Consider the following 17,099-nt stretch of genomic DNA (forward strand, 5'->3'; position numbering starts at 1 on the left):
CTGGCCTTTTCAAGTCATGTCCTGCACTGGCTAAGTTTAGTTTTTCACCAAATACCCCAGGGGACCCAAGTAGAATTTCTCAGCTCCTCCTCTGAGTACATCCCACATTCATGGTGGGAGAATTTATACCTTGGATGTTGACAAACACTATAAGCCATAATGAGATTTATGGTATTACTGAATATCTGTGTTGCTGGTGGATGCAACCTGTGTTCCAGGGTCTTGTCCAGTTCCAGAAAGAATGCAGAGACAAGACGTAGTTGTTAGAAAATGTAAAGTGAGGATTGATTAAATGATAGACTGTACAGTCTCAACGGGAGAGCGGGCAGGCTAAGGTGAGCAGCAGCGCTGTTTCTTTGGCAAGTTAGTTTCATAGGCTATAAAAATGAATGAGCGGTTTATTCATTGGGGTCGGGGAAGGGCTTAGGGTCGTACTCCCTGATTATCATCCCAACTCCACCTTCCCAAAGGGAGGAGGGATTTTTGTCCTTATTTAGTCTGGATCGGAAGTGTCATGGCACCAGTGCATGATGGGTACTTCTGATCTGCAAGCCTAATTTTATTGAAATGAGGGCATAATGAGCAAAAGGTTACATTCGGACACTTGAACTTCCTGCTTTTTCTCACCTTTCTTTGTTGGTCTCCAGGCCAAACGGTTTGGCCCCTTATCAGCCCAAAGATTCCTCCTTTTCTTTCTCAGCCCAGGGACCCCTGGTGCTTACATGATGTATGGTTTCCTGCATTTGGCTTGTGCCCCTCCTTGCTGCTGATTTCCTGCCATGTGGTCGGGGCCCCCCTTTTTCTGCTCATATCTATGTATCTGCCTGCTCTAACACCTGGACTTAGGACAGTGATGACAATGTAAAGAATGCAGACTAAATTTAACTGTGTATGATGTTTTTGGCTATGACATTGTGAATGACACAAAAAGTTTGGGGGTGGGTGTGGCTCAGGGGTAGAGTGTGTTCCTGGGTTCAATCACCAGTAGCTCCATTAAAATAAATACATAAGTACATAAATACATAAACTTAATTACCTCCCCCCAAACAAAACAAAACAAAGAAGCATCAGTGATGATCTCAAACAAGGTGGCAACATGATGAACTCGGAGGGAAAAAAAAGTAAAAACACTTTATGATTCCAATCATATAAAAGTCTGGAAAATGAAAACTAATCTGCTGTAAAGAAAGTAAGCTGATGGTTGGTGGGAGGGCCAGGAAGGGCGTAGAGAGAGATTACAAAAGTACAAGAGGTAAATACGCACGTATTTATGCATATACCTATTTATACATAAATATGATATAGTTTCACAGGTTCATACATGTGGTAAAACTTACCAAATTGTGAATTTTAAACATGTTTATTTTAATGAATGTCAATTATACCTTAACAATCCTTTAAAAAAACAGGCAAAAATAAAACCCCAGACCTCCCACTCTTTTCGGAAAATAAGCTTTGGTGACTCCATTTTGAGTCTACGTGTCAACTGGAATAAATGTGCAGCCTTAAAGTTAAGAGTTACGTTTTATTTGGTGGGAGGACTGGAGCCGGGAAGACAGCCTCCCAGATGGCTCTGCGGGGCTGCTCCGAAGAGGTAGGGGAGCAGCTAGGATATATAGCAGCTTTACAACAAAGACCAGGCAGTTGGAACACTAAAAGGTTACCTGTTATGTAAAGAAAACCAAGCATCTCAAGTTAAAGAATTTAGTGCTTTTCTATGTATGGGAGGAGGCAAACATTTGGGCTCACTGAATTCATTCCTTTGACAAGCACCCAGCTGTCTAGGGTCGGTGTCCTGTCCTTTCTTACTCTGAGTCCGCTCAGAGGGCACCATTGTGAGTGGCCGCAGAGGCTGGTCTGCAGACCTGTCCCCACTGGGGATGGCGGCAGCTGCTGAGGACTTGGTTTCAGCATTCTTTGTTTAGTGATATGGTTGCAGTATTGTCACTCACATTGCAGTATTTTCGTTCACATATCTGTCCTCCTGTCTGAGCCAGGCCAGTCTTGCGTCCATGACTGGGATCAATAAAGGCAGTTTTCACTTGCGTCAACAGGAATGCTGGGGGGGCTGGGTCACAGAATCCACATCCTTGGACCATGTGATCGCCCTTCTCTTTTTTCTTGTTTTGCCACCTGCATGGCAACTGCCTTGTGATGAACATCCCGGAGGCTAAAGGAACTGCAACATTCAGTACTCAAAAGGCTTGCTTCAGCGTGAGTTCTCCAAATTTTAGAAGACTGTATTTTTGGCTAGATTACCCGTATCATTCATATTCACTTCAGCTCAGTCTATTTATCAAAATATCATAAACTAGGAGGCTTGTAAACAACAGAAATTTATTTCTCTCAGTTGTGGAGGCTGCACGTCTGACATCATGACCTGCACATGGTCAGGTTCCGTGTCTGGGAAGGTCCTGCCTCCTGATTCATAGATGAGCATCTTCTCACATTGGAGAGAGGGAGCATGCTCTCTCCAGACTCTTGGAAATTGTTATGTCTTTGTTCACAGGCATCACTTCGGGAATGCGGATTTGGTCTGCCAAAACTTCACACATAACAGAAGATTACACATGTAAGATTGAATTCCGGGAGGGTAAAGAGACAAAAGAGAGGTAATGGTTTGGTGAAGCCAGGGAGAGGCAGTGAAACTGTGGTTAAGTCCAGCCAGCCTCCACCCTTTCCAGATTTTGAAGGGAGAATGCCAGCATTTTAGTGCAAATGCTACTAAAAGCTTCATGCAGTGAATCTCAGTTTGAAAAAACTAGCAAAGCTTAAGCGACCCCCCTGCCCCCACAATAACCCACCGCCACTCTCCTCTCTCTCTCACCAGAATCATAAAACTAATGATTTTGCTGCAGACTTCAGAATGATCTAAAATGGAAAAGCCAGTTAGAGGCCTTCAAAGATGTGAAAAAAATCAAAACATTGATCACTTTAGAGTGGAGGGTGTAGCTCAGTGGTAGAATGTGTGCTCAGCATGCACGAGGTCCTGGGTGCAATCCCCAGTACCTCCATTAATAAACAAACAGACCTAATTACCCCCCCACCAAAAAAAACATTGATCACTTTGGCAGGTCTCAGCTTGGCGCATGGAGCGTGGAGTTACTGCCTAGATTCCAGGAGGCCCAGGACTTATCCCTGCAGGATGGGATTTGAGCTGTGAGTAGGCAACTTGCAGAAAGAAAGGTTAACTTTTTTAACCTTTTAAAATTTTATTTATTTTCTTTTTTTAGGGGGTGGTAATTAGGTTTTTATTTATTTATTTATTTCTTAATGGAGGCACGGAGGATTGAACCAAGGACTTGTGAATGCTAGGCAAGCACACTACCACTGAGCCACACCCTCCCCGCTGTATAATCTTTTTATTTCAAAATGCTGTTAAGACTAGGATGAATGGAGAGAATTTGTACCAGTTCTTTGAACATATTACCCACTTTTTACAATCATCCATCACAATATTAGCAGTTACTCCATCTTCTTTTTAATGTCAGTTTTAATGAACCAATTAAACATTTTCTGACTCTGTTCTGACGTTTCTTCACCATTTCTTCTGCATAATCCTTACAGTTCTCCCCAGCATTAAGCCCCACTCAAGGCTGAACCAGGAGACCCATAACATCATACCTCACGTCATTCCATCTCCACTTCTGTCACAGCACCAATCATCAGCTGGCTCGGGGGATGGAGCTAGGAGGTACAGCATTGAGTGACTCTTAGGCTGTGATCTATAGCCCCCACAGCCTCTAGCTGCTTCTCTGCCTTTATTTTTGCTACAATAAGGGGTGGGAAGAAGCAGCTGAGGAGCCATTCTCTTGGCTGACATCCCTTCAGCATATTTCCTCTGTGATGGACTTAGCACGGCCTACAGACTCCAGGTCTCACTCCCGTTCTTCCTCCTCATGAGTGCAGCACTTTTGCAGACCCAACCCCGTGACGGCCTGGAGACCAGCCTGTTAACAAAGTCCTTCCTCACCACCCTCCGTCATCTTTCTTTCTGCACAATAACCCCTTAGTTGTTATTGGAATCAGGATAAGGGGGTTGTATCAAATATCCCAGTCTTATCACCAAGTGCAAACATTTCATGAGTATTACAACTGAAAATACTTGCAAGACTCCATACAGCAGACTCGTGTGAGGTTTTCTTACAAGAAAAGGATGCCACGTAGGAAGACAAAGAAAAAGCAGGACTGCTTTGGGGTTCAGAGACACCCAGGCAGTTTCCCGGACTCTTATTCACACAGTGCCATGATTCACTCCCAGACTGAGCCGCAGGTATCTGAGTGGTGAAGCCTGGCTTCAGGAGAGCTCAAGTCGGAAGATACCAGCAGGGATTTTTATGCCTTTCTGGTAGAGTTGAGCCAGACGGCCTAACCATTATGCCAGTCAGAAACCATCAGCAACCAAACTCACCCTAGCTTTGTCCCAGGATTTCTGGATGTTAAACAACCCACACTTAACAGGGAAACTTACAGAAAGAATGACTACATTCGAAGGGAGTTTTCAAATGTCACAGTCTGCCTTAACAGAAAGGAGAAATGAAATCCTACAGGCAACCCTGTTTCCTTCACCATCTCTCTCCTCATGCCCTGGGAGGCAGGGCAGCAAAAACTGGCAACCAAAACATTAAAGCTCTTTCAACATGAGTCACTAGGAACACTGGCTAAGTCACGAAACCCACATCTCTGGAATCCTAGGTCTCCATCTTTTCAGGCCCCATTTTCCTGCCTGCCCAGCAAGACCCCTGACCTGAACCATCAAGAGCCTAAAGGAATCCACAAAATGCTTACATTATTTGCCCTGCAAGTGACATCAGCCATAGGAGAGACATAGCCCTCCCATCCCACAGGATGGGGATACCTGAGCAGTGCTTTAGCATGGGACATCCCTCTAGGGTGTTGTAATCTCTCCAGCCACTTATTACTCACAGCCTATATTTCAGTGCCAGTATAGTTTCCACCTGGCTCCTGTAAGTCTTCCAGCCAGTGATACCTGCATATCGAATTCTGAACGTGGGCTCCTTGGCAGGTACCAGAGGACAACTGCTTCTTAATTATGCTTGGGAATATGAAACGTTCTCTGGGAACCAGGGACCAACTGCCCCTCTTCATACTTCAGGACTCAAAAATAAAACCAGCATCCAGGCCCAGTGATGTGTCTCACACAGCCCAAAAGTCTTTCTGAGACGGCCTTGGGTGGCAATGCAAATTAGGCCAGAAATGGATCGCTATTCTTTGCCACCGTACTGTCCGCTCTGAGGCACAGAAAACTGGGGATCCCCACATATTTGTTTATCCTTTTGTGCTGGTAGGACACAACTGTGTCCTCCACAGACCCCACACAATGAACAGAACCCTCATGATGGAAGGTAGCACCAATAAGGACTTTCTGTGTAGCACAGGGAACTAAACTCAATTTCTTGTAATAACATATAATGGAAAAGATTCTAAAAAGAAAAAATATGTATGTATATGTATAACTGAATCACTTTGCTGTACAAATAAGTTTACATAATTTAATTTTTGCAAGCCAAAGGAAAAAAAAGAAAAATTAAAGGTGGCTCAAAGAATAAGGACTTTATTGTGTGCATACGGGCAAATGCGAGGCTCACAACTGCAGATGAGACCGAGAGATGCACGTTGGCGAATCTCTGCAAGCTCCTGGAGAATCCATCTGATGTGCTGATTCTTTCCAGGCCGAAACCAGTCAAGAGGGTGAAAATGAGGCCCCCAGCAGGCTACTGAGGCCAGTCATGACTCCTTCCAGGGACCAGGGAGACAGCAGAGGGCTGCCTGCCCACACGTACTGGCTAACTGACACATGCGCTGGCACTTTGCAGATGGGAACTGCAGGATGGCTTATACCACCAGCAGAGGCACTTGACAGGTTAGAACATGCACCACAGCTCCCGAAAGCACCACACACACGTGGCACTACAGGGAACCCTCCTGTTGCAGAACTTTCAATCTCTGAGGGTTCGCTGACTGATGGCCCTTTGCTCTGGGGAGAGCTGTTAGGCTGAGCGAGGAGACAGCACATTCCTGGTACAATCCTGTGTCCAGCATAGACTTCCTGTGCCGAGTAAGGTCTGGTCTTCAGGTAAAGGCTCTCCTACGTCTGCCGCGCTCTTAAGCACCACTAGGAATTCTCAAGTGGGCAGTAAGTTGGGAACACTGGCCAAAAGATGTCCCATGTTCACTGGCCTCTCAAGGCTTTCCTCCCGTGTGAATCCTCTGGTGGAGAACAAGCGTGTACTTGCGACTGAACTCTTTCAAACCACATTCGCTGGACACGTATGGCCTCTCTCCAGTGTGCACCTTCCAGTGCCAAATAAGGTTTGGCCTCTGGGTAAAGGCTCCCCCACAACTGCTGCACTCGTAAGGCTTCTCTCCAGAGTGAACTTTCTGGTGCTGACTGAGTTTAGAGATGCAGTTGAAGGCTTTCCCACACTTGCTGCACTCATAGTCACTGCTACGAATTCGCCTGTGCACGTTGAGGTGGGAGCTGTGGCTGAAGGACTTCCCACACTGGCTGCACTTGTAAGGCCTCTCTCCAGTGTGGGTTCTCTGGTGCAGAATCGGCGTGTGCTTGCGGCTGAGCTCTTTCCCACACTCGCTGCACATGTACGGCCACACTCCTGTGTGAACTTCCTGGTGGCGAATGAAGTTAGACTTGCTGCTGAAGAACTTGCCACAGTTACTGCACTGACAGGGCCTTTCCCCTGTGTGAACTCACCTGTGTTCAACAAGGCCAGAGATCTGTCTAAAGAATTTCCCGCATTCGCGGCACTCATACGGCCTCTCACCAGTGTGGACTGTCTGGTGTTTGAAAAGGTCACAGCTTTGGCTGAAGAATTTCCCACATTTGCTGCACCTGTGACGCTCTGCCAGGTGGTAAGGGCTCCCCCGAGCTCCGTGCCCTTGGGGGGCGTCATCCTGCTGTGAGGGCCCTGGTGCTGAAGCAGGTCTGAAGGGGCTGGAAAGTCCATTCCACCCGCAGTGCGTATGTAGGGCTTCTCCAGCACACATACTCTGCAGCTTCTCATGAAGTCCCTGCCCTTGCCCCTCCTGAAGAATTTCTCTCCTCCATGCTGCCCCTGGTGCTGGTGACGGTCTGTGCTGAACCAGAACTGCTCCCCACAAGCCTCACATGTGTGTGGTTTCGGGCTGGCTTTGCCCCCTGGCATTCAATCGGGTGTAAGATGTCTTTCAGTGGCGGGCCAGACACATCGCACAGGTGGGTCTTCCGACCTGCCAAATGGGTCCTGATCTGTGACACTCCTTCTGAAGAAACGCTCTGCTCAGAGGACACAGCCTCAACCTCCACTCCACACCAACAACCTGAAAGTAGAGAAGGGCCTGATGAGATGCATGCTGACTCTGGTGGAGGGTAACCCTGTCAGACATAGGTCTGACACCTCCTGGGTAAGTCTATGGGACTGATGGTCACGGAATTGGGGAGGCCTCCGGAAGGCAAGGATATGAGGGCAGAACACAGCCAACAGCTTCCAGCAGGATGCTGGCTGTTGTGACACATGAGTGTTAGGCAGAGAGCATGTTCAGGCGCAGGAAGATCCAATGACAAGTGAGTAGCTGGTGTTCAAAGGCGACCTGAGGACATGTGTGCATCTCATGACACACTGAGTGCAGGCTGATGTTAGATACAAATGACTATGCACAGAACAGATAAACGAGGTCCTGCTGGACAGCACAGGGAACTATGTTCAATGGCCTGTAGTAACCTGTAATGAAAAAGAATGTACCAGTATGTGTAACTGAATCAATATGCTGTATACCAGAAACTAACACATTATAAATGAATTATACTTCAATTGTAAAAAATGGGAAAAAAAGAAGTATAGGCCAATATTGCAGAAGAATGCAGACTGAGCAGGGAAGAGGGAGGTGCAAGGGAGAAGCCACATGCTAGAAGTCAGACCTGAAATAAGTCTCAGTGTCAGGAACGGGGTAGGACAGGTAGAAATGTCACGTGGCCAGAGGCCTTGAAACCAAACACTGGTGGGGACAGTCAGTACTTCTGGATTTGAACCCAGACATGGCATCATGTCCTTCGCTGGTGTCCACTCACCAGATCCAGGTCTGGGCTGAGTCTCTTTCTCTGTGGCTGGTATCAGATTGAGCTGGCCAGGCACCCAAGGCTCACCCCGTTGCTGCAGCTGAGTGACCGAATGTGAACTGGAGGATGTGATGCCTACAGGAAACCCAGGACAGGTGAATATCGGCTCAGAGCAACCCATCCTGTGACAGACCACAAGATAAAAAAAAGTAGTTATTACAAAAAGAACCTTGAAGAAAGGTTCTGCAGGAATCCAAAGGTCTCTGTAAGCTAAGTGGTGACTCTGTGAGTGCCTGTAACTCCTGGTACAGTTGAGCCCCAGAAAATGTCACCTGGAGGAAGGAGACAGAATCCTGGACACAGAGCTGTCACAATTCTGGACAGAAGTGACCAAGACTAGCGGGATCTGCTGGGCAAACCCTGTCTTGTGACCCCGAAACCTTTGTCTACACAGCTTCGTGGGTCAGTAAGAGGTGAGGAGACTCCACAGAGCTTAGCCCAGGCACCCGCTTCAGGGAACAGCTGGAAAGCAGTGCCCATGATCTGATGGTGGGAAGGACACAGTGGTCCCTGGGGAAAAGGAGAAAGGAGATGGGGCTGGGGGAGGATCTTACCCAGGGAGGCTAAAAGTGCCAAGCTCTCCAGCATCATGTCCCAGTACAGGCGTCTCTGAGCCTCATCAAGGAGCCCCCACTCCTCCTGGGAGAAGTGCACGAACACGTCCTGAGATTACACAGCCCTGCAAAGATGGGACAGCAAGGTCCATGAGAAGTCTCTTGACTGAGAATCCCCACTCTACCTACCACCCCAGGTGCCCAGGTCAGAGGAGGTACCAGGCATTGGTACCAGGGGTCCTCGCACTCTCCTGTGTGCCCCATGGTCACTGCATCAGCCCGCAGCAGCAACAAGCGGCTGGGAGGCAGATGCCCACCTCCTCTCCTGTCAGCCGGTCCCCCTGTGTACCCCGTACCAGACTTCCTAGACGCAAGCCTGGGCTCGCTCTTTTCACTTAAGCCCTCAATAACAGGGTCCTAGGACAATCAGTTTAGGCCCCTTTCTCACATGCACATTATTGGACCACGCTTCCCCCACGTCTTCAGCTACCTACCACCAACTTTCCGGCCCACACCATGGATATCACCCTGGACTGCCCACGTGTCACTCTGCACACTGCACGGAGAGAACGCTGGGAGACAGAATCAGGATCCCATCTTGTCCCAACCTCCAATGGCCCCTACCGCCAAAACCCCCATTTTGGCTTTGAAGGCCTCCCAATCTGGCTCCTTTCCTTTCTCCAGTCACAGACGCTCAGAACTGCATGCACACCTCAGTTACCCCCCGCCCTCCTCCACATCTCAGGTGCACACTCTGTTAGTTTCCCGTTGCCGCTGTAACAAATCGGTGGTTTAAATCAACAAAAACTTATCATCTTATATCTAGAGGCTGTGAGTCCAAAACGGGCTTCCCTAGGCTAATGACAAATCAAAATCAGCATTATAGTCCTTCCAGCAATTCCGCAGAAGAAGCTGCTGCCGTATCTTGTCTAGCTTCTGAAAACCTCCTGCGTTCCTTGACTCCTGGCCCCTTCCTCCATCTTCAAAGCCAGCAACTACACCATTCTGACCTGCTTCCTTCCTCAGCTCTCCTTCTTTGACTCTGATCCTCCTGTGATTTTACTGGGTCCACTGGATAACCCAGGATAATCTGTCCATCTTGAGATCCTTAACTGAATCACACACATAAAGTCCCTGTTGCCATGTGGGATAATATATCCAAAGGTTGCCAGGAGGTGGGGGTGGGGGTACAGCTCAGGGACAGTGTGTGTGCTTGGTGTGCACGAGGTCCTGGGTTCAAACCCCAGTGCCTCCGTCAAGGGGTAGAAGAGGTTCCAGGAATTAGGAAACGGACATCTTTGGGAGACTGTTACTCTATCACATGAGGTCCCCACACCACTCAGCTTTCCTACCTACACCCCATCCTCTGAAAATGAACTTTACAGCTGATCTCTCCAGTTTGGTTGCTGGCATTTCCAGCAGCTACACCCAAAATGCTGGGTCACCTCTCCTTCCCTTCCCTCTCACAATCCACTTCAGAAGAGAAAAGCAGCCCCAGTAAAATAACAGCCTGAAAACGCCACCTCTTGTGCTGCCTTCATGGCAGTCAGCCTGGCCCAGCCCACCAATGCTCATTTACATGACTGCAGTGCCCGCCTCCCTGGTTTCCCTGTGGTGTGACCATGCGTGAAAATAAAATTCTCCAACACCCACAGCACGGAGCCAAAATGGTCAGGACTCTCGTAGAAGCTGCCCTCTTCCCTTTCACACCCACTTCCAACTTAGGGACCAGTCAGTTTTCCCATCCCGCTGCCTCTGCACCTCAGCTAAACGCAGTGACGGCACCCAACTCCCTTGCTGTCAGCAAACTCTGAATAAACGGCTATTGCTTGTTCTCATTTGGGTGGGCTTCTTTTATTTCCACACCTGCCTCTGCCCTCCCCTGCCCCTTCAGTCTGTCGTCTACTCTACAGCCAGGGGGAGTCTGCTGAGACTGCTCCAAATTCCCTGTGGCTCCCATCACCCTCAGAATGGAGGCCAAGACCCTCCGTTTGCCATTTCAGGCCTGAACCCTGCCCCTCTGTTGTCTCCGAGAGGAGGTGACCCGTGAGTCACCAGGAACTCACAGCTCAGCCTCACATCCAGGCACCTGAATGTGCCTGGGACGCCGTCCATCCCTCATCTTTCTGGGCTCGACAGGGGACCCCTCCGTGTAGTGATGGCTTGGGTTGAGCCTGCAGACACAATTTCCAGGGCAGAGGAAAGCTAAGAAGTGTAATCCCACATATTGGGAGGGTGAGGGCTTAGCTATCAGTTTAGCCGATGTCACTGGAGCAGCTGGTACCACGCCAGGGGATGGAGGCGCTAGTCCCCAGTAAATCTGCACCACAGGAAGCCAGATGGGGCACCAGAAGCTCTGCCCCGACATGACGTGCTCACAGGAAAAGGCCCCTCTCCTGGGCCACTGTTGGTGGAGAGCTGCCACCTCATGGTGCAGAACCTCCTGGGTACTGTAGTCCCCACGGCACCACCAGCCACTGAAAGGAAGCCTAGGTGGTCACAAGGCGGAAAGCAAAGGACTTATTTATTGAGCACCTACTGTGTCTTTAGCCCACTGGTTGCTCCCAAGCCTCAGGTTGCACCTCACACCTTAGAGTCCCTGCAACCAGACCATGCTGGTACCAAAACCAGGTTCGGCTACTTGCCACTCAAAAGGCCAATATTCAAGAGACAAGTGTTGGTGGAAAAGGAAAGGTTGCTTTATTTGAGGCCATCAACCTGGGAAGACAGTGGACTAATATCCTGAGACCGTCTCCAAGTTGCTGGTTAGGAGCCTCACAAGGTCCTAAAGGCTGTGTGAGGGAGGGGCTGCAGGGGACGTGATCAGCCTGTGCTCACCTCTCAGATTAGTTGGCATCAAAGTGAAGTTTTGATCATCACCCATCTTCTGGTTTCAACCAGTCTGGGGTCTACGTGCTTGCAGTCAGCAGTTTTCATCTGGTGGGGGGCTGCTTCCTGTAAAATCTCCTGCAGGTGCTCCATATCCTGAGTGGGATACACTGGCCCTGGCTGCTCTGGAGATTCATGGCTGGTAAATCCCAGCCTCACCACTCCAATCCTGGGATCCCAGGCCAGCAGTTTCACCTCCATGATGTGAAATGAAGATAAAACCTCCCTTGCAGATCTGTGAAGTGATTTAAATGTTCCTCAAACATAAACATCCATTCATTAAAATGGCAGAAAAAAAAAGTACCAACATCTTGGTGAGGTTATGTACCAAGTGCTTTAAACAGTGCAAGGTGCACAATTAGTGCTAGATACATGCTTCTCATCACCACAGACTCGGGCCCTCAGGTACCCATGTGGTGGGAGGGGAGTCAAGGCTGTCTACTTGCAGAGTTAGGGGCAGTATCTGTCCAAAGTCACACCCTGGACCTACAAGTAGTCTTAACAGGAATGATTAAAGATTTTACAGACGAGGGGAGGGAAAGAGCTCAGTGGTAAAGCATGTGCATAGCATACATGAGGTCCTGGGTTCAATCCCCAGTATCTCCATTATGAATAAACAAACCAACCTAATTACCTCTCCTCCAAAAAAGTCTTTAAAATAAAATAAAATAATTTTGAGGAAGAAAATAATCACACATACAGAATGACGTCATCAATTTCTGGTAGCCTGTCAGCCTAGGGATACATTCTTCCAGGCAAGATGCTTCAAGATCTATACTTTTAAGAAATATTTTCCCTCAGGACTAAGGACAGCATAGGGGTGTGGCACAATTCTTCCATATCTTACTTTCAAGTTCACAAACTTTGAACTTGCATTAGGACCAGTCAGGTGGTGTTTGGCTTCCAATTCACCATGGAATCTACCACATGGTGTCTAGTGTCTGACTTCAGGGCCTGAGCTCTAGGGGGAGGCTTACCTGGGTTTGCAGCTAGTAACCCCATGGTTAAGTATGCTACATTAGGCAGGAAGTCTCACTCCTCCAAGCCTCAGTTTCCTCATTTCTGAAATGGGGAAATAATAGTATTCACAGCACATGGTTGTTGGGATTATTACCTGGGGAATTACATGACATGCTCTGGTCATTCTCCCAACAGTGCTTCAAACCCTTCACACTGGGGAGAAAAGGGAACCCTCCCACACTGCGGGTGGGAATGTAATTTGGTGCAGCCATTATGGAAAACAGTATGGAGAATCTCAAAAAAACTAAAAATAGATTTACCATATGAACCAGCAATCCCACTGCTGGGCATATATCCAGAGAAAACTCTAATTGGAAAAGATACATGCACCCCAACATTCATAGCAGCACTATTTACAATAGCTAAGACATGGAAACAATCTAAATGTCCATCAACAGAGCACTGGATAAAAAAGTTGTGGTATATTCATACAATGGAATATTACTCAGCAATAAAAAGAATAAAATAACACCATTTGCAGCAATATGGATGGATCTGGAGATTGTCATTCTAAGTGAAGCCAGAAAGGCAAAGAAAAATACAGTATATCACTCATATGTGGAATCTAAAAAAAAAAAAAGGAAAAATACACAAGTGACAATGAACTTATCTACAAAACAGAAACACTCATAGGTATAGTAAACAAACTATGGTTACTGGCAGGGGAAGAAGGTGGGAAGGGATAAATTGGGAGTTTGAGATTCACAAACACTACTATATTTAAAATAGATAAAAAATAAGTTTCTTCTGCACAGCTCAGGGAACTATATTCAATATCTTGTGGTAACCTATAATGAAAAAGAATATGAAAATGAATATATGTATGTAGATGTATGACTGAAACATGCTGTACACCAGAAATTGACATATTGCAAACTGACTATACTTCAATTAAAAAAATTTTTAAAAATTTGGGGGGGTAATTAGGTTTGTTTGTTTATTTATTTGTAATGGAGGTACTATTTGTTTGTCTCATCAGTCTGTTTTTTTTTTTCTTAAAGATTCCTCACTGAAAACCTAAGTTAGGCAGAGGTAGGGTTCTACCTCCCTTACACTCACTAAAACCACAAACAACATATAGGGAGTGTGGGCAGAAACACTTCCTGTGCTGGGACAACTCATACTAAAGGAATTCTTTGGTAGGAACTTTCTGTGAGGCAAGATGCCCCCAGTGAGCCTGTCTTCAGAACATTTATTTGGTCAAAAACACAAGGAGGCTGGGATGGTCTATCACTTGGCCTTTGAGGTACATGCCTTTGGCAAGACTGAATAAAGTGAAATCACTCCTGGCACCTTCTCTTAGAGCAAGCTGTTAAAGGGTTTGAACAGGTAACACTATCAGACACCGACATCCGTGGCATCCCATCTGCTGCTGCCAGGCCAGGCTCCTCATGCCCTACACAGCCTTCTCTTCTCGCAGTCACTGGACAGACTGAATGTCTCTCCTTGGGGGGAAGTCTCAGGAACGCCCACCCTTTCCCCCCTGCCCTCAGCCACAGCCCTCCCTTCTCACCCCAAGGACCATTTGAAATAAGATGAATTAATTAAGATTAAGATCGCTATCTTTAAATCTGATGTCCAGCAAGCCTAGCCACACTCTACATCCTGTGGACATCCAACCCAGGCCCTTCTCCAGAACTCCAGATCTTCCAGTCCAGCTGCCATGTGACAATTCCACTCTGAGACATCTCAGAATCAACGATGTCCACTCTGAAATCTACTCCCTAGTTTGACTTCCTGATTTCCAGGTTCAAGATGTCCATGAAAAATACCAAAAACAAAATCAAATAAATTTAAAACTTTTTTTTTCGCTCACTATCAATCACAGCCACATCTGATGCAGCAGTAAATACTGCCTGCTATATCTTTAAAATCTATCCAGAACCCGATCACTCCTCCCCGCTTTCCTGGCACTACTCTGGTCAATCCACCGTCAAAACATCTCTGGAAGCCGCGGCAGTAGCCTCCTTACCGGTCTTACCCATCCTCATATTCCTTGCCCCAACCTAATACAAAAGGGTGGGACACTCTGCTCCGTGCTGATAGGACACGACTCCCCGGATCGCCCGAAGGCCTCTGGCTCAGCCCGCCCTCCAGGCCTCCGCACCTGCGGGCCCCCCGCCCGGGGGCCTCTCCCCGCGCCGTCACGCCGTCTGCCAGAAACACGGCCCCGCCCGCGGGCGCCTCCCCGGCCTGGACCCCGGGGCCCGGGCCGCAGGCACGCGAGCAGGCGCCCCGCACTCGGGGCTCTCGTGTCCGGCGGGAGAGGGCGGTGCGGGCCCGGAGGACGCGCGTCCACCTGCGGCGGGTCCCTCAGCGCGGCCGCCGCCATCGCGGTCTGAGGGCGCGGCGGGACCGGGAGCGCCGGGAGAGGTCAGCATCCAGGTTCCGGATGCGGATACCAGCCGCAGGGTCACCTCAGGCGTCGCGAGCCCCGAACCTCCGCTCGCCTACCAGCTGGGAGGGCAAGGCCTCCTCACGCGCCTTCCCGATTCCCCCCTACTTGGGGCCGAACCAAGAATTCTAGATCGGGTAGAACCTCACTAGAACGCCAAAGCGTCCGGTTGCCAGGAGGACGATGGAAGTCCGGCTCAGACGCCTGCCGCACGCACGGAAACGCCCCTCCCCGGCGTCGCTGGACCAGCGGGACGTGCGGCGCACAGGCTTCTGGGTAATGTAGTCCCTGGTGAGCCGTTGGCCAAGGGAGAGGTTCAGGGTCCAGGCCTGGCCTCCTGGGAAAATGCTAAACAACACTAAAAAGAGGTTTGTAAATGGTATCCTTAAATCCCAAGGATGGGGCGGGGCTTCTCTCCTCTTAAACGGCCTGTACCCAGATTCCGTGGATTGATGGAGTGATGGTGTTTCAGGTAACCTGGAAAGCCACAAAGCCAAGTGGACACACCACACCACCAAATCCATGCCTGGGAGTTAGTAACCATTACCTTGTTACTTCTTTTGTTGTTTGATTTTTTTGCCAGGGAGTTAATTAGGTTTGTTTATTTTTTTTTTAATGGAGGTACTGGGGCACTCTACTGAAGGAGAAATAATAAAATGGCCACACTTAGGCTAACAAATTCTTTGCTTACTGCTTGCTTTTAAAACAGTCGGCAGAGACTTCCGGGCAAGATGGCGGAGTAGAAGGACGCTTGTAAGCCACCCTCTCCCACAAATACACCAAGACCCACATCTACAGACCCACTCAGCCAACCAGAGCACCTGCGGAACTCCGACAGAACATCGCCCTCTTCAAAAGATAAAGACACCCAAAATCTGGTAGGAGAAAAGGAAAAAAGAAAGAACAAAAGGCAAAGCAGCGCTGGACGGGTCCCGCGGGGAGGGAGCGGCAAAGGAGGACTGGCGCTTGCTCGCTGGGTCTCCCCTCTCCAACTGAGAGGCCAGCGGGACGGAGGGGGAGCCTCCGAGGCTCGGATCTGTACAGAGCAGCCCTTGTCTGACAGAACTAAGTTAAACGGGCACAGAGCGTCCCCCCGACACCCAGCCTGAGACGCGGGCCGACAGCGGCGGGCAGGGCCAGGCTGCTCAAGCCGGGCGGAGGACGGGGGCAGCTGCACGGAGGCAGCGCCGGGGGACTGCAAGGGGCTGGGCGCCGGGGCTGTGGGTGTACAGGACAGAACAACCTGGGCCCTCCATAAAACAGCAAGGTTGATGTGCTCTCGGGGGAAGGGTGCATACCCCCATCTCTGAAAACACGCGGAAACTTTTCAGGGGAAGAGGGGCGGGGCCCAGGCAGAGCCGCCATATTCTCTGGCTCTTAACACCCAGGCGGGGGCAGAGACGAAACCTGCGTCCGCACCGAAGGGCTTAGCAGCCTCAAGGGCCAGACTGAGACGGGCCTACAGCCCTGGGCAGATAGGACCCTTCCATTCTGGTCCCCCAGAGAACTTGCTCCACAAAGACAAACAAGCAGCTGGGTCTTGGCTCGGAGCAGGGACGAGGCTGCCCCTGGGTCTTCCCCGAGCCCACTGGCGGAGCGCGACCAGGGCGGAGCGCCGGCCGGGGCGGAGCGCCGGCGCAGAGCGCGCAGCCGCACAGAGCAGCGGAGCTACCGGCGGCGCAGGCAGGGGAAGAGCGGCCCCCCGCCTGTCGGGCAGGAACACAACCCCTGACCGAGGTGCTGGGAAGGGGCACGACCCGTCCTCCTGCCTGGCCAGTCTGCAACATCTGTCTGCGGCATCCAGAGGGGCAGTGACCCGCCCGCCCGCAGCAGAGGAGAGCTGCATCTGACCCCGTGTGAGGAGGAGGCGCGCTCTGCTTGCCGACAGGTGCTGGGAGCAGCACAGAAGAGGGCGCCAAAGGAGGGCCTATGAAAACAAGCTGAGCTTCCAAAACAGGACGAAGACAGAAGGACATCACATTAAAAGCACACACACTCCAGGAGAACACCGACAACCCCCCCCCTTTTTTTTCTTTTTTTTGGTTTTTGTTTTGCTTTGTTTTGTTTTTTTGTTTTCTGTTTTTGTTTCTGTTTTGTTTTAATCTGT

General features: G+C 49.4%; 1 protein-coding gene across 1 annotated transcript; it reads right to left on the reverse strand.

Annotated features, from left to right (window-relative positions):
* Positions 1-5,548: 5,548 nt before the first annotated feature.
* Positions 5,549-12,157, reverse strand: ZNF671 (zinc finger protein 671). Its single transcript, XM_072966494.1, is given in 6 exon segments — positions 5,549-6,905; positions 6,908-7,183; positions 7,186-7,338; positions 8,087-8,256; positions 8,689-8,813; positions 11,527-12,157. Coding segments are annotated over 4 exon segments (1,299 nt in total). The 5' UTR covers position 8,256; positions 8,689-8,813; positions 11,527-12,157; the 3' UTR covers positions 5,549-6,204.
* Between the last annotated feature and the right edge of the window lie 4,942 nt (positions 12,158-17,099).

This window comes from Vicugna pacos, chromosome 9 (assembly GCF_048564905.1).
Source record: "Vicugna pacos chromosome 9, VicPac4, whole genome shotgun sequence".
NCBI lineage: Eukaryota > Metazoa > Chordata > Mammalia > Artiodactyla > Camelidae > Vicugna > Vicugna pacos.